Genomic DNA, 22026 nt, shown 5'->3' on the forward strand with positions numbered 1-22026 from the left:
TTGTACTCTACAACATCTGGAGAGTGCCATCCAGGCTATCCCCGTCCTGCAAAATGGCCACTGGCTTACTTCCAATTAAATAAGCCAAACAGAAACAATGAAAAGTATATGAAATAACTCTCCTCCTTTGACAAATTTGAGGCCTTTAATGGATTTCAAAAGAGAGTAGGCCAAATCTTTTAGACTGTTATTTCTGCGCTGAAGCTGCCCATCCTAAAATTATTTGCAATTAATAATGCCGGGGGGGACGGACAATACAGGGATTCAACTAATGAGAAAGGCAGACCTGCAACCAAGTATCGAAGTTGTAAACTATGACAGTATGTTTTTTAATCTCATTTACTGTCGCTGTTTTTCTCCCATCTCCCACTGTTGCAATGCTGTATTTTTCCTCACTCAGAACATCGTGATCAATATTAGTCCTACTCAGTGCTATTTTTCTAGAAAAAGAGGTACTGGAACTCACCATGAACACCTCCCTCATTCCCTTAGAATGGCAATGGCACCCAACTGAGGTGCCGGAACTGAGATCCGACTGAAAAAAAGCCATGCTCCTACTCAGATTAGACTCATTGAAATTAACGGGCATGACTAATTTAGGATGATTAATTCCAACACTTTGAGTATATATCTGAGTACAACTCATAGAGTCCTCATCTCCAATTTATTTATTCAGTCTATTTACAGACCACTATACATAATTTTTCAAGCAGTTTACAATAAAGAAAATTCAAATATGTATTCAAAGTACAATAAGCACGATTTCAGATAGTTTCCAATTCAGAAAAAACAAAAAAACAAAAAATACACAACCTTTATATTCATTGTTTACAAAAACCTATCCACAGAACTAAGATCGAGGGTGGGGAAGACTACTCAGCATCATGATACGAACTCCCAGTGATAATAAAACACGTTCTTCACACAACATCACTCTCACCATTCATTCACAAAACAACTACAACCTTCCACCACCTCATACCACCTCAATCTCTCTATCAATCAACCAATCACACACCCAAACCACACATACTCAGTGAATTTTCTATATGAGTAACCACAGTCAATTACACATCAGGTACACCACATAATCGAACATGATAACATCACTGAGGACAAATGAAGCCAATCCAGATTGAGGGCAGTAATAGTAGTAGTAGTAGTAGTAGTAGTAGTAGTAATTTATTACTTATATCCCGCCCATCTGGCTGGGCCTCCCCAGCCACTCTGGGCATCTTCCAACAGGATATTAAAAACACAATAAAAGATCAAACACTAAAAACTTCCCTAAACATGGCTGCCTTCTAAAAGTCAGATAGTTGTTTATTTCCTTGACATCTGGTGGGAGGGCGTTCCACAGGGTGGGCACCACTATTGAGGAGGCCCTCTGCCTGGTTTCCTGTAACCTTGCTTCTCGTAGTGCGGGAACCGCCAGAAGGCCCTCAGAGCTGGACCTCAGAGTCCGGGCTGAACAATGGGGGTGGAGGCACTCCTTCGGGTATACTGGGCCGAGGCTTCCTACGTAAATCTTCCTGAAAAAAGTTCCAAGAGCAACAATTTTCTCAATTTGGCTTTATTTTGCAGGAGAGATCAATGGAGATTTACGGCAATTTTGTAATATGTGACTGATCTACTAACAGGCAAAGGTGAATGCAAACAGATTAAGAATTCCTACAAGAGGCAAATTTGCTGCCCTGTATCAGTTTTCCAAAGAGACTCTGTTGCTAAATGGTGCTTTCCAGCTTTCATTACCTTGCTCTCGCTCTCTCAGCACCTGTCTCAAAACTGATGCTTCTTTCTCACAGCCCTAAAACCTGCTCCTTTTTTCCAATCCAAAACACTTCTGCTGTTTCCTCCACTTGCCCTCTCCTTCCAGCTGGAGGGAAAGATTGAGTAACCTCCCTTGAGTTCTGGTGGGTTTCACATTCCAAGCCATCCTCCAACAATTAAGCCAGTGTGGTGTAGTAGTTAAGAGCGGTAGTCTCGTAATCTGGGGGACGGGGTTCGCGTCTCCGCTCCTCCACATGCAGCTGCTGGGTGACCTTGGGCCAGTCACACTTCTTTGAAGTCTCTCAGCCCCACTCACCTCACAGAGTGTTTGTTGTGGGGGAGGAAGGGAAAGGAGAATGTTAGCCGCTTTGAGACTCCTTAAAGGGAGTGAAAGGCGGGATATCAAATCCAAACTCTTCTTCTTCTTCTTACCATAAAGAGACACTGCTTGGACATCCTGGGTCATTACCAAGCAAATTTCCCTGGCAAAAGGCTGGCATGGCTTGGCCAACATTTGTAACAATACTTTGGAGTAATCAAAATAATTGCCAGGGGGGAAAAAGAGACGGGAGGGTGCCTTTTATGCAGCTCAAAATGTTCCCTTCAAGTTTGTGACACTTCAGATTAATCCAGCACAACCTGAATTATGTTATTAAAATTATGGTTGCCATCAATTTTGATTTTAATTAATTTTTATAATGTTTTTATAATGTTGTACTATTTTAGTGTTGTTAGCCGCCCTGAGCCCGGCTTCGGCTGGGGAGGGCGGGATATAAATAAAATTTATTATTATTATTATTATTATTATTATTATTATTTCCGTATGCCAACTCATAAGGAATGAAAACAGTTAAGCAAATGAAAAGTGACTCTCCGGTACAGAATCCCAAATAAAGACTTTGCCTTGGCAGCATTTTGAGAAGTGGGGGGGGGGTCTTTCCTTCATGATCAACAAGCCAACATAACCAATCACAAATCCTTCAGGACAGGAGGCAGCTATGACTAATGTTGTGCAAAAAGTTCACAGAGTCCAAGCATTTGTGAAATGCTTCAAATAATATTCGCTTCTAAACAAATGGGTTTCCTATTCAACAAAGTATGAGTGTTAAAAGTATCATTAGCATAGAAATAAATATTTGAAAGATGTCACTGCTGCTTTCGTTATTTATGTGAGCAGGATCTATGAAGGGAAGTAGCAGGATAGCCTGGACCCTACGCTTGATGTCATATCCCTGTTGGCCCTGGCCCCTCTCAGTGGCTTTGTTTGTACAACATGCTAAGCCAAACCTTGGCTTAATGAAGCTACATGAATCTGCACGCTCACTGAGATGAGCTCACAGCAATTTTGCTCTCGTCTGGTCCTTTTTTGATTCTATGCCACACTATAGTTAATTCAAGGTTTGGCTTGGTGTGCCATGCAAGCCAGCATGTCCAAGCACAGAGAACTGCGAACAGGATAAAGTGGTCTCTAGTACGCTAAAATTTATTCCGTAATAAATATGTCATTCTTTAAGGTGCCACAAGACTTTGGCTATAAGATACGGAAATAGCTAAAATAGAGAAGAAAGATGCATATCTCAATAAGGCAAGGGAGTCATCTGCAGCCAGATAATCATTTTACAAATCTCCGTAGGCTGCCAATAATTTTCCCCCACTTATTCGACATTTGCTTTTGCACAAACACAGTGCCTTCTCAAAATACAACCAACAGCTCGTATCAAGCCCTGCATTTTTTCACCAAGGAGTAAAATGTGGCCACACACACACACACACACACACACACAGAATTCTTACAAATAGTTGCAAAGTGCATTGGTTGTGTCATTAAACTCAAATCCTTAGGTACAAATAAGTTACAAAAAAAATAATTTCCAGCTGCTTCTTTTAAAACACACACACACACACACACACACACACACGTGTCTCAATATGGAATGTAAAGAGGACAATGCAAGTTGCTCCTGCCATCTGCTACTAGAATTTATGGGTGAGCTGGGAATGCACTTCACAGAATCATATAATGCTACTGCTACTATTTACCACATGTGAGTTCCCCCATTACAAAAAAGCTGCTAACAGCTTTCCTTGAAACAGACAGAAGAAAGAAAAGCAAATTGTCCATTTCATGCAGGTCAGGAAAATATGGATGTGTTTTGCATGGATGTGCTACTTTCCAACACCCCTATTTACCAGATTCAGACCCCATATCCCAATCCTTGTCCTTGGTTAATCATTGCCCCCCATTTTTTCCTTAATCATGAGGTTTGGGGGAAATGTCTCCTTTAACCTTTAGTCAATACTTCACAGATACATTAGGACGCACTGCTTTCCTTCCATTCTCCAACAGCATGTGCCTAGCCTGAGAGTAAATATTACTGAGTGCACTGGAGCTGCAGGTATCAGTCCTGGGCAAGGGAGGTTTCGAAAAGAATTTTAAACACTGCTTCTAAAGCAAGTCTAAGGAGTCACAGAAATAAACAAACCAGATTGAGAATGGCTGGCTTAAACCCCAAATGGGAGCACTTTTTTATGAGAAGGGACACACTGCAAAAATAAAAATAAAAAGTTGCAGGTTTCATTTGTTCTGTAACAAGCACAGCCAGCTGCACTTTGAGTTTAAATTAAGGGAGAAAAATCAACTACAATTTGTTTACCAACACATCAGAAAGCAGTGCAAGGCAGACTACAGCACAGTAAATGAACACAGCATTTGGTAAGTGAAGAGACACTTTCTGGTGACTGTCCAGAAAACAAATCACATTTGTACCAAATTATCTCATTGGCAACAGCAATACAACTCCTCCACCTTTCTGTTGCCGTAGCTGGGGAAATAGGGTAGCATGTAATGTTTTTCCTGCTAATTTTTAAAGTCAATTAGAGAGTTCAGGCTCTCCCCCCCCCCCTTAAAAATGAGATATATCTAGAACACAGTTCTGTATTGTGCAAATGACAAATATGCAGTGTGGTGTTCCAGGCTATGATGCTTATAAAGGTGTGACAAATTTAGCAGTGGCTGCCTGTAAAATTAGATCAGCAGTCGCTGTTAATCTAACAACATGAATCTAATCTTGTGTATTGAAAATGTTATTATTCAAGGTTCAGTTGGTATTACATTCTTATCCTATGGCCTTTGTTCAAAGCAAACAGATGTAATTACCAAGGAGCTTCTTTGAAAGATGATAAATAGGCTGCAGGTGACAACAGACAAGTTTAAAAAGATGGATTCAGCTGAAAATGCTGCACCAGTGGCTACTGTATCCACAATGAACGCAACACCAACCTACAAACAAACACTTGTTGTTGGCATCCGTCTGTCTCAAGGGACAATGGAGTATGCCCCCAGGGGCAAAGTCAAACTGCTGGAGAATCACAGCGCCTGCTCTGCCCGCAGAGACAGTTAACTGCTCTGCAGACATAACTGCTGCCTCCCGCGTTGTTTTTGCTGCCTTAGCAGCACTGAAGTGACATCTCCGAGGCACAAGCCTGTATGGAGGCCCTGGGCAGCCTCAATGATAAGACCACCCCCCATCACAGCCTCACTGATGTGATCCAAAGCAAAGCAGAGCAGAAGGAGGAATAAAAGATGCCATCCAACCGCCTTAGGGACACAGCTCTGGATTTGTATAGGGTTTACTCCTTAGCCTTTTCTTCTCCCAAAGGTATGGCTTTTTCCTTGGGATTTACTCCTGGAGCCTTTCTCACTTACGAGTATAGCCACAATGGAAAGGAGACTGAGGACCAGAGTTTTCCTTCTCCTAGATGGGCTACCTTTCCAGGTGAATGAGCCCCATCTGCCCCTCATTTTCCTCTGCAGAACATGCAATAATCACCTTCTTGACTGTTGAACCTACTACTGATCTCGTCTGCTAAATCTGCTGGAGGCTGCCTTTGCATGCAGGGGAAGTCCCTAACTCACTGAGGATTTGAGACCCACCGGCTACCCTCACCTGGTTTAGCCGGTGAGACAAAGTCATTTTTCAAGGTGTGGCCGCTGCTGCATACTGACGGCTTCTAGGAGTCACAGATGAGAGCTGGGTGCAGGATTGCAACCAAATTGGGCAAACCACCCCAGAAATGTCCCCTACCAGAGGTACCACCCCTACACATGCCCAAATCATTATTATTGCTTCACAGTGGGCACTTGGTACAGTCTTTAGAAAGTTTTGGTCATCTTTGAACAAGTTCTGGTGATGTTATGGGTATATGGATTCCTTCTTTTGAAGGAGCACTGGAAGCTCAAGAGAACTGGGGTGTTTCAAGGTGAGATACTTGCTCTCATTCAGTTTCATGCTAATGAAGGGAGATGTCAAGTTGGGGCAGCTGTATTGTTTTGCCCATAGGTAATGATACAAAAAACATAAAGGCATGCCAAACATCAGTATTTTTTTTTTCTTGCTTCAGTGTAAGCATGTATAAATTCACCCTTAATTTTCCTTATCAACATGCCCCCATGCTGAGAAATCAAACCACAACCAAGGGAAATGTAAAGATGGGGAAATTTTAATTTACTAATTTCTTGCAATTGCACAATCACCGTGTGATCCATACATGGTGACATTTTCCCAGTAAAAAAACTAACACGTATGTTCATCGAGAATATCCAACAGCATAAGATGCTAATTGAATTATGCACTGATTTTAAATATACATAGAAGTGGATGAGAGTAAAATTGTAAATACCTTTCCAAAATCACGGACATCAAACAGGTCAAATGCTTCAAAAAGTTCACTTTTCTTCATCCCAAATGTCTCACAGCAGGCCAAAAGGAATGTTCTTATATTCTTCAAACAGAGAAACTAAAGAAATAAAAAGAGAACACTCATAAATTTGTCACCAAATTATCTACAAGTACAATACAATTACAGTTTATCAGTGGGTATACAGTGGTACCTCGGGTTAAGTACTTAATTCGTTCCGGAGGTCCATACTTAACCTGAAACTGTTCTTAACCTGAAGCACCACTTTAGCTAATGGGGCCTCCTGCTGCTGCCGCGCCGCCGGAGCACAATTTCTGTTCTCATCCTGAAGCAAAGTTCTTAACCTGAAGCACTATTTCTGGGTTAGCAGAGTCTGTAACCTGAAGCGTATGTAACCTGAAGCGAGGTACCACTGTACAGCCTTCATAAGGGGCTTGTACAAGGATAGTAGTATAATTGGTTGTTGTTTTTGCAATCACATGGCATCTCAATTTTGTCAAACAAATAAACGAAAACTGAGCTTCTCCCCAATCCATTGTGTTATATGAAAAACTGTCTTTGAAATTCCCTCAATTTCAAGAGCAGTTTCTCATGGGAGGGAGAGCTGCTGTTTCAAGAGAGAGAAGGAAAGTCACAAAAACTCATTGGCTTCATAAAACTAGTTTCATGGCTCTGTGGATTCTAGATATTCTTTTGAATTGAAGGACTACTGTTTAGTTCCTTTAGTCCCAGTTTAAACCAACAGGAAGTAAATATAATGAAACGCGCAGTACAGAGATGGCACAAAGGCAATCCGATGCCTGAAACAGAATATTGAAGTAACTCATCCTTGGTAGTAGAAATATAATAAAACTAGCCTGACTATTTTATTTGCTGCTCTCAAGTAGTAAGTTAAAATTTGCCACCTGAGGCTGGCTGTCTCGCCTTGAACCCTGTTGACATCCTTGGCACAATCAGGATGCTGTTAACCTATTTAAGGTGAATTTAAGGAACAACATTTTTTAAACTCTAGAAGTCTTAAAGCTGTAAGCAAGCCAAAATGCTTCTGGCATTTTACAAGGCGTTGCCGCAGCAGAATTAATTATACAACATATGAAAACAAGCACTTTGTGATTGCGTACAGACACAGACACACCAAAACAGTTAATTAGAACCCTAGTTAAACAGATTCTGTAAATACATGCACGGTACTTACAATTTAAAAACCACCACAAATGCATATTGCATAAGCAGAATGTACTGTAATAACACCCCTGTGAATTATGCAATTATGAGTTTACAGTAAGTTATGTAGAAGTAATAAACTAGTACACAACGGTTAATGTGGAAAATATGCATTTTCACCTTCAGAAGTGAATCAAAGACACCTGGTTTGCCTTGAGCAAAGCTACTGCTCCGAATAATGGGTATTTCCAATAGCTACAGAAATTATGAAGAATTGGCAAAGCACCTTTCAGCTGTGTTTCCTGCCTCCTACACTGTAACAGTACATCTGGGTCAGACCTTCTCAGTTTCCTCACCCCCAGCTCTTTTTTTTTGAACTGGAAGTGAGCGCATGAGGCATTGATTCAGGAAGGACATGACATAGGAAAAATTGCACCATTACTCCTGTGGCTGGCCAACTCCCCACACAAGGAATACTTAGAACTCCTGCCAACAGCCCAAGTGAAGGGAAGAAACTAACTGTTGGGATTAGCTATAGACACAAAAATGCAACCCAACAAAATAGGCAATGAAGAAACCCATTAATATTCCTTATGCTTCCCAAATTCACTTTTAAAACAATAATACAACTCTCCACACCCCCACAATTATACAACTCTCTTCTAAAGCACAAATATTTTACTCTGAGCTACTGGTATTTCAACATCCTGCTTTGAAGGAAGCCCATTCCATATCAACGCATGAGGAACACCTGCAATTTGCAGCAATTCTGAGAAATTCTGTATGGTTTTTATATTGTTGTAAACTGCAGTGCTTATACTGTACAGGGTGAGTCCTTTAAAAGAGGCCCTATGGATACAGAGTACACATGTTCCACTCTTTTAAAAGACTCACCCTGTATTTCTTGATACATACATACATATACATACATACATACATACATACTCTAAGGATCATATATGGAACAGCTTTCCTAAATGAGTTTCCCCCTTTTGTTATTCATCTCCAGTTCCCATCAGCCCCAGCCAGCATGGTCAGTGGTCAAGGATGACAGGAGCTGTAATCCAAAACATCTGGAAGGAAACTGGATGGAGAAGGCTGTTGTAGGACATGAACTCATTTTACAGTTTTGCAGGAGAAGACTGGTACAGGCAGGCAAGAGGTCCTTTTTTTAAAGGGAAAAGCTCATCTGTCATTATGGAGCTTCCCTAAAGCATTATATGTGGTAACTGAGAGTCCTTTCTTAGAATATTTCCCATGCAATTTAAGAAATGAGGTAAACCAACTGTAAAGAAGAGAGAATCTCAGTGACTGAAGTCTTTCCTCTGCAGGGCCGTCTTTAGCAGATGCAGCACCGGGGTGCAAATATCTGCCCAGCACCCCCAAATTACCACAGATAGTGTTGCGGTGGCCATAGCTGCGCACTGCCAGCCATCCGGGGGGGCGCAACTCTCCCCCATGCCGCTGCGGGAGAGCGCTGCCCACAGAGGCTTGGGAGTGAAGTTGCGCCCTCCCAAGCCTCCTTGGGAGGAGAGCGATCCTCCTAGAGGCTTGGGAGTGAAGTTGCGCCCCTCTGCGGGGATCGCTCTCCTCCCGAGGAGGCTTGGGGGGAAGCTTAACGCCCGCCAGCCTTATGGTTGGCAGGGCGCAGCTGACGGGCGTGCAGGGAAAGGGGAGGCCGCCGGCAAAGCCGTGCAGCTCCCCCATTTGCTGGGGCGCCCCTGAGAGGCCGGCGCCCTGGTGCGACACACCACTAAGCTCTATGGGAAAGACAGCTCTGTTCCTCTGTACACCCTTAAAAGCTGTCATATATTCTTGCTGTGACATGCTAGGGGTGATATTCAACTAAGTTTAAGTAAGGGTAGACCTATTGAAATCAATGTCCTTGATGTAGTCAAGTAATATCAGTGGGTCTTACTCTGAGTAAAACTTGACTGAATACCACTATTAGGCTTGCAAATTAGTTACTCAACAGTAGGGATGGGTTAATCTTATCCATTTTGGTTTCTCATTTTTTCCATTCTTAAGTTCAATTATCCACACTTCCACATCAGTTTACGATCCCTTTTTTTTAAGTCCTCATGAAAATTAATCAGCATGACAGTGCAAATTTCTCCTAAGATACACATTTTGTATGCAATTTCGCCTAACATACACATTTTTGCGAAAGCAAACCATAATATTTTGGCATTTTTTGCATGTTATGTTCACTAACATATTCTTATTATGTGCTCTCTACCCTAGTATATGTATTTCCATGCACATTACTTGTGCCAAAGAGAGCTGCATTGCAAAATTCGGAGAAGGGTGAATTTCTAAGGATGGTTGTGCTTCCCCATGTGTATTGTTTTAGAAAGTGTGAAATAGGTAGGTTCACTTTTAAATGCACCCAATCTTGCTAGGCTGTAGCCATGAAGAAGCAAAAGCAGAAGCAGAAGCAAAGCAGAAGCAGAAGAAGAAGAAGAAAGAAAATCAGGCAGGGATGTTCTAGTAAACTGGAAGAGTTCTGGCTCTTCTCTGTTGTTGTTTCCATCTCCTCTCCCTACAGCCTCCTTTCAGCCCATCAATATCATGGAAATAGCTATGTTGTGATGGAGAGGAGCAGAGGGATGACAATAAGCAAAAATTATGGGCTTGTAACTTTTGTGGGCATATTTGCGTACTGTTTCCACAATATCTTATGGCAGAATTCCTTTTAACTGCAGTCTTTAATTCTGCACATGAAGCTAATTTTATGTTTAAGTTTGTATGGTAAATTAAATGGGAAATTACAGGGTATGATGTTGAATTTAGCTGTTCTCTGCAACATCCAACATTCAGGAGACACTGTGAAATGACAATGCACGTTTCCTAGAGACTGCCTTCGGGAGCATGAAACCAACCATTTGTCACCATTCGTCAATCTTTCTTCCATCGGAAAGAGGGACACATCTTTAGTTACCATGCACAAAAGTAATTCCTTTAAAGTAACAAGCCTCTTGACAATAGGATGAAATCACCCTGTTGCCTAAAAGCACACTTAGCGTATTTGGTTTCAGTTTTTAATAGCTCAATAGTCAACCATTTTATCTTTCAAACAGATTAAAAGGTGTCTCTCTTAACAGTTAACCTCGCCTGATTAACAGACCAGATGTGCTATTAATACTGCACTTTTAAATAAAGATAACTTTGCACCCTTTATATTTTTTGATCATTTGTTGAGGACCAAAGAGAAGAACAAATTGATAAGCCACCTCCTGACATATCCACTGGACAAATGAACCTGTATGCTGAATTATCTCACTTTCAAACAAAGCCCTGCACTTTGGGCGGGGGGGGGGGGGTAATAAAGCAGCCAACCCAGGCCTTTCTGTTTATCATAGAATCATAGAGTTGGAAGAGATCCCAAGGGTCATCTAGCCCAACCCTCTGCAGTGCTAAAGCATCCAAGGCAGATGGCCATCCTACCTCTGCTTAAAAATCTCCAAGGAAGGAGAGTCCACAACCTCCCGAGGGAGACTGTTCCACTGTCAAACAGCTCTTACTGTCAGAAAGTTTTTCCATATGTTTAGTCAGAATCTCATTTCTTGTAGCTTGAAGCTATTGATTCATCTTGGTTGCCTCCTCCGCACACATTCCAGCTTGTCAACATCCTTCTTAAACTGTAGTGCCCAGAATTGGGCACAGTATTCCAGGTATGGTCTGACCTGGGCAGAATATCAGGGTGAGACACCATGCACCAAGCAACATATTTTGCAGAACTATCAAAGCACAAGTAGTCATTTATTTAATTTATCATTATAGTTTTAATTTAAAGCTATTTTATTTCCTAGTCTAGGAAATGTGCTGAGTAACCTGGGTAAAATGCGTGATCCAACATACTTAAGCACGTGCAGAAGGTAAACACAAGTGCAACTGTGAAATCAGTGGGGCTTGAAAAAAAGTGCTTCAATGTGTTGAATTACATCATAATCCCCCCCCCCCCCCGAGGTGTGTCTGGAATCTTCACCTTACAGCTTTTGGCAAATGCTGGAGACAGTACGCCTTTGATACTTGAGATGTGTGTTTTTAGGAACCACTCTACTCCCGTTACTGAAATTGGTTTTAGCTGTTTTTAATTCTGGGTTTTAAATTGTCGGAACCCTGGAACTTGCTGATGAAGGCTGGGCAATAATTTTTATTAACATTATTATTTACAAAAGCAGTTTGGGAAAGCAAGAAGCAAAGGGATCTCTGGGTGCATGTATACTTTTATAGCAGAAGTTATAATGCCTTCTTCATGATTCTTTTAACAATGATTTGTTTCATTGCCTTAACAAAAAAGAAGAAATGTTAACCCTTGTGATATTATGACTATGATTATTCTTACTAATAATTGCCTGCCCTTCAACCAAAGGTCTTGGGGCAGGTTACAACATTAAAACGTAATATTTAAAAAGAGGTGGGACCTAAAAATATGCATGTCTACTGTCAAAAGCCAGAGTAACAATATGACTTCTTGGCAGCTGGTATCACCCTCTATGCCAGGCATAGGCAAACTCAGCCCTCCATATGTTTTGGGACTACAACTCCCATCATCCCTGACCACTGGTCCTGTTAGCTAGGGATGATGGGAGTTGTAGTCCCAAACACCTGGAGGGCCGAGTTTGCCTATGCCTGCTCTATGCCCCAAGGCAATTTTCACACAGATACTGTTTTGCATTGCAGTGGATGATAAAGGGAACATAGTGCTGTTCTGCCAAGCATGCCAACTGTATTGGCCTGGATGGGCTCTGGTTGCCCAGGCATCAAGAGCAGCTATGGGTGCCTCGGGATTGAATGGGTCCTTTCAGGTCTCACAATCTAGCCTCTGGTGTTCTCCCCAGGCTAGTCCTCTCACCAGGCTTGTTCCAAAACCTCCATGAGTACCCTACCCTGAATGCTTGCTTACTTGGACAGATGGAGAGGCAGGGGTTGAAGATGTAGAAAGCTCTGGCTGTTGAATGCCTAGAAAGGGAAGAGCCACACTGTTCCTACACCTATTTTTGGCCTCTGGATGCCACCAGCAGAATGTGGTCCCTGGAAAGCAGCCCGCAACATGGAATTAACCCCCTGCCCCTTGAAATCATACCGATTTTACCCATATTTTTAGACAAGTGCACTTGAAGAAACACTCCACATTTACCAAGAACTTACTCAAAATAGTATAAAACTGATCCACAGCAACTTGTCGGGAAGAGAGATGATTTTTATGAGGTCCAAAAATATATTTGTTAACAGGCACCTAGTTTCTACTTAAGCTCTGAGCTTCATAGCTCTCACTGCATAATCCCCAGTATCGAACCACATGTGCATCAAGGAATGCATGACATTCTCCAGGAATGAAAAATAAATAAATGGCACTGTAGCGTAGGTAGACAGGTTACTGACCTAAAAGCAAAGAGATTCACGTTCAAATATCCCCACCCCACAGGAAGTTCACTGGCTGGCTTTGAACCAGCCATTCTCAGACAAATCTACTTTTGTCAGATGTTGTGAGTATAAAACTGGAAGAATTCCATGTAGGTCATCCCAAATTCCTTAAACAAAGCACAAAGTAAACTAACAACAAAATCCTCAGCATGTTTACTCAGAAGGAAGTACATCTTAATTCTAGGGGAATTTAGTGTGACTCACTTTCTAACAAATGTGCTTAGGATCGTAGCCTATGTTCTAAAGTTTTTCTCCCCAGACACTAATCTTACATTTAAATGTCATAGAAAACACAGTTTAAACAATATTAAAGATCTGCAAGTTAAAACAGCAGCCTAGTCCTCCAGTATAGCTGAGAGCTTTTCAGGAGATTCCCCCATGACACAGAGGTCCAATTCACACATAACAGTAAGCCATAGTTTAGGGTTACATGCATGAGCCCTGAAGTGAAGCATCTAACTGAGGAGTTCCCTCCCCTTTTCCCAGCCAAGAGGAGGATTCAGTATTGCTTTCTTTGGTTCTTAGCCTGTTATTACAGGAATAATGCCTAAAAACCTTGGGAATAATGACTAAAAACATCTCACCTATTGTCATTGTGTGGATAATGTCATTATATGACATCATACTTAGTTGCATCTGGAAATTTCCTGTGCCTGTCCTGTTCTTGTTGGACTGAAAGTTCTTCTCTAGTTTTCTGGCTAGGGTGCCTCTAGGCATTCCATGACAGTCAACAACCAACTTTATAAAGCAGGTGTGGGGGTCCTATGGCTCAATGTTGCTGGACTCCAACTCCCACGCTGGCTGGGGCTGATAGGAGTTGGAGTCCATCAGCATTTGGAGGACTTCAGGTTCCCCACTGCTTTTCTAATGTACGGTAATTGAGAATATACTGATGCATTAACAGAAGAGATGGAAGAAGATTGGGGAGGGGGAGAGAAAAAAGGGCAGTTTCAAAATAACTTCTATCACTCATCAGAGAAACAACCCCCAAAGGGCCACATATTTGTGAAGATGATTCTAACATATCCCTCTTTTTGTAGACAATCAGTTCTTCAGATGCCAATTCAACATGCTTACAGGTCTGAATTTAAAAGGTGATGTACTTTACTTGGCACAAGTTGCCATGTACAGCAGACATAGATAACTAGATCACAGACCAAGCAGGGCTCTACTGCTGTCTAACAAATCCTTTCCTTCTCCAGCCATGCTATGTTGGCGGACCACCCCTGTTTTCTGAGATATTCTGTGTGAAGTCAGCTAATTAACTGCACAGAAAGGCCTGCTCTCTGCAGAAACAGGAGTGCAGCGATGTGAATAGATCTGGAAAAATGAGGTTACTGAATATAAGGCATGCTATATCTGTGAACTGCCCTGAGACTTGCTTGTATAGGGCAGTATACAAATTAAACAAACAAACAAACAATGCAGGTTACCCAGCAGAAAAATGTACCATGCCTAGTATAGAGGAAGAAGAGGAAGGCTAAACTAAACCCCAAGTCACTCCATACTTCGCTCTGCACTGAGAAATCACAAGATTCCGGCCTTGCTGTTTAACGGTAACAGGAGGAACGATAAACATTTTGCATTGCAAAATAAATTGTTAATGCTCATAACATGATTCCTTTGCAGGAATCTAGCATCAACTTTCCTAATCACAATGTCTGATCATGGGTCACAGAAGAGGACACATGTTTGATGTTTATTCAGTATGGCACAGCCCAATGTGCATTGACACAGGAAATGTATAGAGACCTAGTGCAGCAAGTACACACATAAAACAGCTATTAGATATTAAACAGGCAGGAGTTTTCAGCTGCCTGTAATAAGAAGAATGCCTCTGAACCACATTTCCAGTGAAACGCTGTGCAAGACAATGGAACATTACGCAAAGGCATGGAGCAGTACTGCTGCCCTTTTTCACATCAAAACTTTGAAAGCCAAAATACCAGAAACAGTGAACAGATGGACTGTCGCCATCTTTGCGAGGACAAACCCATGAAGGGAGATGAAGCACTAACACATCATATATTGCTAGATTACCTATCAAAAAATCAATGGATATTGAGTTCAAAGAGGAAACTATTGTTCACAATTTTGAGAAATCATACTTCAGGATGCATTTGAGTTATGTACTGATTTCAGTGGGACTTTTAACAAAACTGTGGGTTGTATCCAATGAAGTCACTGTGTTAGCAGAGCACCTTCTGCCCATGTAACAGAACTTCCCCTCCCTCTCCTACCACTGCATGCCCCATCCCTCTGAAGGTTCTTCCAACCCTGCAGAGTAGATTTGGAGGAAGAACAGGAAGAAGTAGTTCTGTTGCATGAGTTGAAAGTGTTCTACATGCAAAAGGACTTCACTGAATACAGACTTATCTCCGAGAATTTGGACAGCTCTGACAAATGTAATTAAACCAGGCTTGTGCCCAACAAACCATCACCTACCACCTGGCTTCAATAAGCCACCCATTTTCACTGGATGACTGAAGGCAAAGCTAGGCACGATGTTAGCTGTGTGCATGCAATTAAGATCAGCATAAGGGGGCCTATTGGTAGTTTTACCACCCTCGGAGGTTCAGGTTGTGGTGACCTGGATAGGGCATTATAGAATTCCCTCCACACAGAGGTGCACCTGGCACCTTCAATATACATCTTTTGGAGAATGCTGAAGACATACCTCTTTACCCTGACTTTTGACACTTAAGATGTGTGTTTTCAAGACCCACCCTATTTCTATGGTTGTAATTTGTCTTAACTATTTTTAATACTGACTTTTAAATTGTTGTAACCCATCCTGCGACCTGCTGGCGTAGGGGCAGGTAATACTATTTTAATTAATAATAATAATTTATTATTAATAACAACCTACCCCCTTTGCCATGGGAAGACTTGAAAAGCCAACGGACAGCTGAGGAGTGTAACTTTCTCTCTCCCTGCCACAAAATTGCCTCTCCAAGCTGCTATTTGCATTTCAATGTAAGCTGTCATTAATGCCCATCAAGGTTTCCATTGAAATGTGAAAAATGAACAAAAAAAGAACAATGCATTTCATTCATGTAATTAACATCCCATCTAGCTTGGCCCTCAGACTGCAAGAAATGGGGGGATCATCAAGCTTTGGGAAGGCCACAATAAATGGCTGGTAAGCTAAATTCAACTGGGTGGGTCACACGTTGTACAAACTTGGGTAACACTCACACATGCCATTCTTAGATATTTGGGGGCTGGCATCCCATAGTCACACATGCTTTCTGTCCTGTGATTTGCTGCACCCAACACCCACAGCTTGCCCATTTACCTCTGCAAATGTTTATTACTATTTAGAAAGATATATAGACAGCTTAATCACAAAACCTTCTAAGCAGCACACATAATAAAACTGTAAAAACTTATTTTTTTAAAAAGAGAAAAAGCTAAAATTATATGTTTGGATAGGCTTGCTGAAATTAAAAGAACTTTTCAGCAGGCATCTAAATCAATACAGTGAGGGTGCCTGCCTAATGAGAAAAAGCTGCAGTCATCCCACCAGGCTATCAAAGCCTTACCCACTTCCCCATTCACCGAATTCAATGCGCTCACTCAAACAGGCAACAACCACTATTGCTCCAAACACTGGAATGCAAACAGATACAGTAAAAGATCTCCAACGGCTAGAGGACCCAACCGCAAGTGGTGGCAAGAGCAGATGCAAGACGCGTTGTTTACAGTCAGGTGCCCTGATCAGAGGAACGCGTGGGCAGAGTTGGTGCAACACAGTAGCTAAAAGTGCAAGCTAGAAAATTCCCAGTTCTCAATCTGTGGTGCTCACTAGCCCAATTTCAGCAAAGGAAATGTAAAAACGAAACACAAAAAAGCAAAATCTGTGTCTTCATAGATGCATGCACATGCAGCACTTCAGAAGAAAGGGGATAAATAGAGCTGCTTAAAAATGTTTTGCTTTCAGAGTTAACAGTTTTCCTCAGAAATCATTCCTGCTCCTTAACAGATTTCAGCAGCCAAAACAGATTAAATTAGTTCTGCTCTGCCAGCACCAGTAATTGTCACTATGTTCAATAAAGATAGCTGAAAGCGTTCTGAATGAACAAAACACAGATCACTGATGAAGCCTTCATTCACAATGAATGCACCCAATGAATTCTCCATGAACCCCCCCCCCCCAAGAGGAGGGGGAGGCCATAAAAGACTGCAAGAAGACTGCATTATTAGTTGTGCCAATAAGGTACCTTAATTTTTATGCAAGGATAAAGAACTGCAGCCATTCTGGCAGACTGTTGCATCACTTGGAGGAAAACCACACAAGAAATCAAACCAATCTTCACCACATTCTAATAATATCTTTCACTGTTGATCAAGCAGCCTGATTCCTTCCTCTTTCAAAATAATTTGAGACAGATAGCTCTAGTTATAGATACCTTGGTGAATTTTCACTGCCATACCATATGCTTATTCATTAATTCCATTTAGCCAACACTAAACTTGAAGACTTTAGAATACTAACACCAGCATACATCCCTTTTTTTCTGACATAGAGCACATCAAGTTTCTTGGGCACGTATGGCTGAAACAACATTAATTCAGCATTATTTTAGGAAAAGAAACCCACAATTCTGGGAGAAGGAATGGTGGACACAGAGAAACAGGGTGCAGATGCCTTAAATACTGGGCAGTATTTCAATACCCTCCTCCTATTGGGCACTCTTGTCCAGATGACTTGCTAAGTTTAAACATCATTGGCTTCATCTACTGCTATTCAGAAGTTTGCTTTGGAGACTTCCAGTGATGTACTACACACAACTTCACTGCTGTGCAAAGTTGCTTAAAAAGGTCTTCAGAAGGTTAATAGGTTCAAACTGATGAAGCAGTGCACCTGTGGTGTAATTTTTTTAAAATACAAATAAAAAATGAAGTTGTGATCAGCGGCAATAAAAGAAAATAATGTGGAAGGGGGGGATGCAAGCAACAAGCAGAGGTAGCAGATATAACAAGAGTTATATCTGGAGCGTCACTGGAGGCGTTCAAGTGATTGCGCATAAAAGCATTTATGAAACAGTTCCCCAAGTGTGTGTGTGTGTGTGTGTGTGTGTGTTTTCAGTTTGGAATGCACTTCAACAGGCACATCGATAAAATACAATGTTTCATGCTATGTCTTCCACTGATTCCAGTTTAAGCTTCCTAATCTCTCACTTTCTTATTCAGATGAATCGTTAACATTTCTGGATTGCTTATCCAGAAGGGAGTGATACATTTTACAATCTATTACTAAGCGGTGTGGTTGATGTTAAACTTTTTTTTTCTTTTCAGGATCCAGAGAAAGGTCAAAATCTGTCTCCATTTATAGCAATATCAAAAAATATTTGATAAGAGTCTAGTATATTCAGGCTTTCTTCCGTATAAGCTTTACCTCACTTTAATTTCTACATTCTGTTCTATCTGAGGTTCTAGAATGACACTACATTTTAGTAGCCCTTTTCTACTCATGGAGTTTTACCTCCCACAAATTCTCAACAGCACAAACAATTTACCACCCACCCATATTTAGCCTCCTTTATTCCTCCTACAAAGTGTTAATATAGCTCATAGGTTTTTATACATGCAAATCACATAAAAGCCTTTATTCACATTAAGCAGTATAAAAATTAATAACTAATCATAAATAACCTCTAATGCATACACATACATGCAGCTAGTCCAGGGCCATTACATTTTGAAGCATCTCTAAAAATCAATTTACCTTGAATTGTACCCAAACTACTCTTTTCCAAATCCTGTACCAAAAATCCATTACACTATACCAAAATCCATTACATGTACCTCCCGAAGTTTAAAATGGGTATGTTTGCAAGCACCCACTTATAACCATACAACAATTTAAGAACTTAAATTTTACCACTTTTTTTTAAGCATCAGAATTTCTTATCATAGAATGAAGCCAACAACCAGAGTCCCTCTGTAAATTTTCAGCAGTCGGAAGTTAAAAATCAATTGCCACTGGATACACATGGTATTAAATATCTACATTTTCTATACTTCATGGCATTCTTTGGGGATTGGAGCCTGTCATTATATAGTTCATTGATCTCCGCCTTTGCCCTTGCACCAGCTGCCAATCCTTCTTGCATCAAATGTAGTAACTGAGGAACAGATGACATGTTTCCTATGTCAGTGAGAGAGGAAGGAAGCAAACAGAATTGCTTCTCCTTTGATTATTTAAGGTTGCACTTGCAACCCCAGCCTGAAAGTACCTAAAAATTTTCCATAGCACGGTGTTCAATCTCAGTACTTTTGTGGTTTACTTTATACCTTTGCCCCACCACTAACTGTTTGCACAATTTTTGAAAATGTAAAAGCTAGCTCTTGAGTTTCATGTCAGTATTTCCATTACGATTTATTCCTGACTTAGAGTTTGCCTCCTTCACTAGCAAAGCAGCATCCTCTACTTTTATCTTATTTGTTGATAAATCAAGTACCCAATGTTCCAACAACAATTGCAAGCAGTTCATGGGATTCAGGTTGAGTCCTTTTTAATGTAGATTAGAACATGGGCTAGTTCTTTAAAATACTTAGTGTTCTTAAGTACAACAAACATTTAAAAAAAAACACAGAACTGCTAAGAAATGTTGTGATCTCATCCCTTGCATTAATGTATCAGATGTGGCCTATGCCTTCTAGCAATGAGTAGCTAGTGTAGGTCTCTCTTTGTGGAAAGGTTTTACTCTTGAGGCTATGTCAGGTTTACATAGAATCATAGTGTTATGACCCACAGCTCCAACTCCCCATCCTCAAGCAAAGAATGGGTACATTCATGGTACATCTCAAACTAGAAGGATAATGTGCCTTTGAACCAGACTTTCAACATCCCTGCCTCCTCCACGATGCCAGTAATACTCTGAGCTGAAGAAGTCACATTACTTCTTCGGACTATTATAGCTTGGATGCCATAACAGATTCTCAGCTTCCCACCAGAAGTCAACAGCTCCTAAAACAGGCTGGGCTCCTTTACCAGTGGTGCATCACTCATCAGACACCAGCCAGTCAAAGGAAATTAAAGTCCTATTTAAGTCTATTTAAGTCTTATATTTCTGCTTGTTGGAACGACATCCAGGTCTGCCTTGCTGGACTTCCATCCTTGGCTTCACTTGGAGCTATCCAAGGTGCTGCCCACCTTACTTGTTTGCCTTTCAGACTTTAACCTCTGCTGGGCTTGAGCTAATTCCATCCTCTACTCTTGAGTGACCTTGCCTTGCTGGAACCTAAACAAATTTTGCTTCCTGAATTAGGAACAGAGACTAGTAGTACATGACCTGATGTCCAACTGACTGTGCACACCCACCCACAAGGGCTAGAATTTAATCCCTCGGCTGCATCAAATTATAAAGGCAACACAGACAGCTCTATGGTTCCATATTCAAAAGGGTTCCTCTGCCTTGCAAAATGGCCGTTCTCCACACTGATATGGCTATTACATGCTGGGAACAGGTGTGCAGAAGGCCTAACAGCAGAACAACTTTCACAGGACTCCTTGCAGTAATTGCAGTGTTCACTATATTACTTTTTTCTACCTCCAACCAGAAAACAAAAACAAAGCCTATACATTATTGATAAGTCTTCCCAGCATTTCACAGAGAAGTTAAGAGGCATCAAATGAAAATACTGCCATGATATTTTCACCCAAAGCTCAGCTCAATAGTATTTTATTTATTTTTTTACTCCTTTATGAGACATTCGTTCAGCAAACAGCACCTAGTTCCTTCCAACTTAAAGATATTTTACTATTTTCTACTAAGCAAATTTGTGTACTCTGTACTTGACACAAAAATGTTGGAAGAGGAAAATGGTACAGTTGCAATCACGATATTGGTGCATGCATGCCAGCATTTATTTAGCATTTTAAGAATCCTCCAAGCATTTCACATACATCATCCTGTAATCCTTAACAACCCTTTAAGGGATATCTTTATTATCCCCCTGATGTAATCAGAAGGCTAGAAGAGAGCAGCTTGCCGGAGGATAACAAGTGAGTTCAGTTACAGGTAGGTAGCCGTGCTGGTCTGCCGTAGTCAAAACAAAATAAAAAAAATCCTTCCAGTAGCACCTTAGAGACCAACTAAGTTTGTTATTGGTATGAGCTTTCGTGTGCATGCACACTTCTTCGGATACCTGAAGTGAGTTCAGGTAAGTTTAGAATTTGGGATTGTCTCAAGCTGCCAGGGCTGGAACTGGGAACCAATTGCTCTGTACACAGATATGCCATGTGATGAATTAGTAGGGCTGCAGTTGGAGCATCTCCTTGGGCAGTAATGAGCCACTCATGCTGGCTATTGGTTGTCTTCAACAGGAAGGGCTCTGGTTTGTTCTTACTAATAGCTTGATATTCTGGTTCCCCAAGTCGAGGCTCATCTCTTGACTACAAACGGATTTCATTTCTACCACCAGAGAGTTGTCACATTAACCCCAAAGTGACACCAATTTAGTGACACTTTTTGCAAGTAGCAAATTTCAAGAGAAATTTGCCAAACCAATGTCTGTAAGAATTTATGCAGCCCAGTTTTACCAATTTAATTATGTGGGGCTTACTCTGAGTAACTGTGCACAGAGCTGCAGTGTGATCCACAAAGCACTGACCTTGTAAAAGTGGGGTTATTAAAGAACCACTAATTTCCTGTCATTTGGGGAAACTAGGAGACTCAAGCAAGCAGAGTCTTGTCTGCTAGAATTAATTTAAGCCTCATCAATCTTATTGATCTGGAAATAAATGGGAAGTTCCATGGTGACTTTAAAAAATACATTAGAGCCATTTTAATCCAGGAAGACAATACGAATGTGGCAAAAGTGCATTAAAAATATCCTCATAATTTTAGCATATTGTAAGTCACCTTGAGCCCTTGTTAGAAAGACAATTTAGAAAATGTATAAATATATATGTCACCGACCCATGTTTACCCAAAAGCTTTTTTTAAAAAAACA

At 41.1% G+C, this 22026-nt stretch overlaps 1 protein-coding gene across 5 annotated transcripts in view; it reads right to left on the minus strand.

Moving 5' to 3' along the window:
• Positions 1 to 22026, minus strand: part of VAV3 (vav guanine nucleotide exchange factor 3) — a 211646-nt gene that overhangs the window by 109003 nt on the left and 80617 nt on the right. For all 5 annotated transcript variants that reach the window (XR_013987216.1, XM_081008607.1, XM_081008604.1 and 2 more), the window contains exon 2: positions 6451 to 6567. Coding sequence is in view for 4 of the 5 variants with exons in the window: in XM_081008607.1 (XP_080864733.1) it covers positions 6451 to 6567 (117 nt within the window). In the remaining variant the exon portion in view is untranslated. The remainder of the gene's footprint in view (positions 1 to 6450; positions 6568 to 22026) is intronic.

Source organism: Podarcis pityusensis (assembly GCF_964106645.2).
Source record: "Podarcis pityusensis genome assembly, chromosome: 6".
Taxonomy (NCBI): Eukaryota; Metazoa; Chordata; class Lepidosauria; order Squamata; family Lacertidae; genus Podarcis; species Podarcis pityusensis.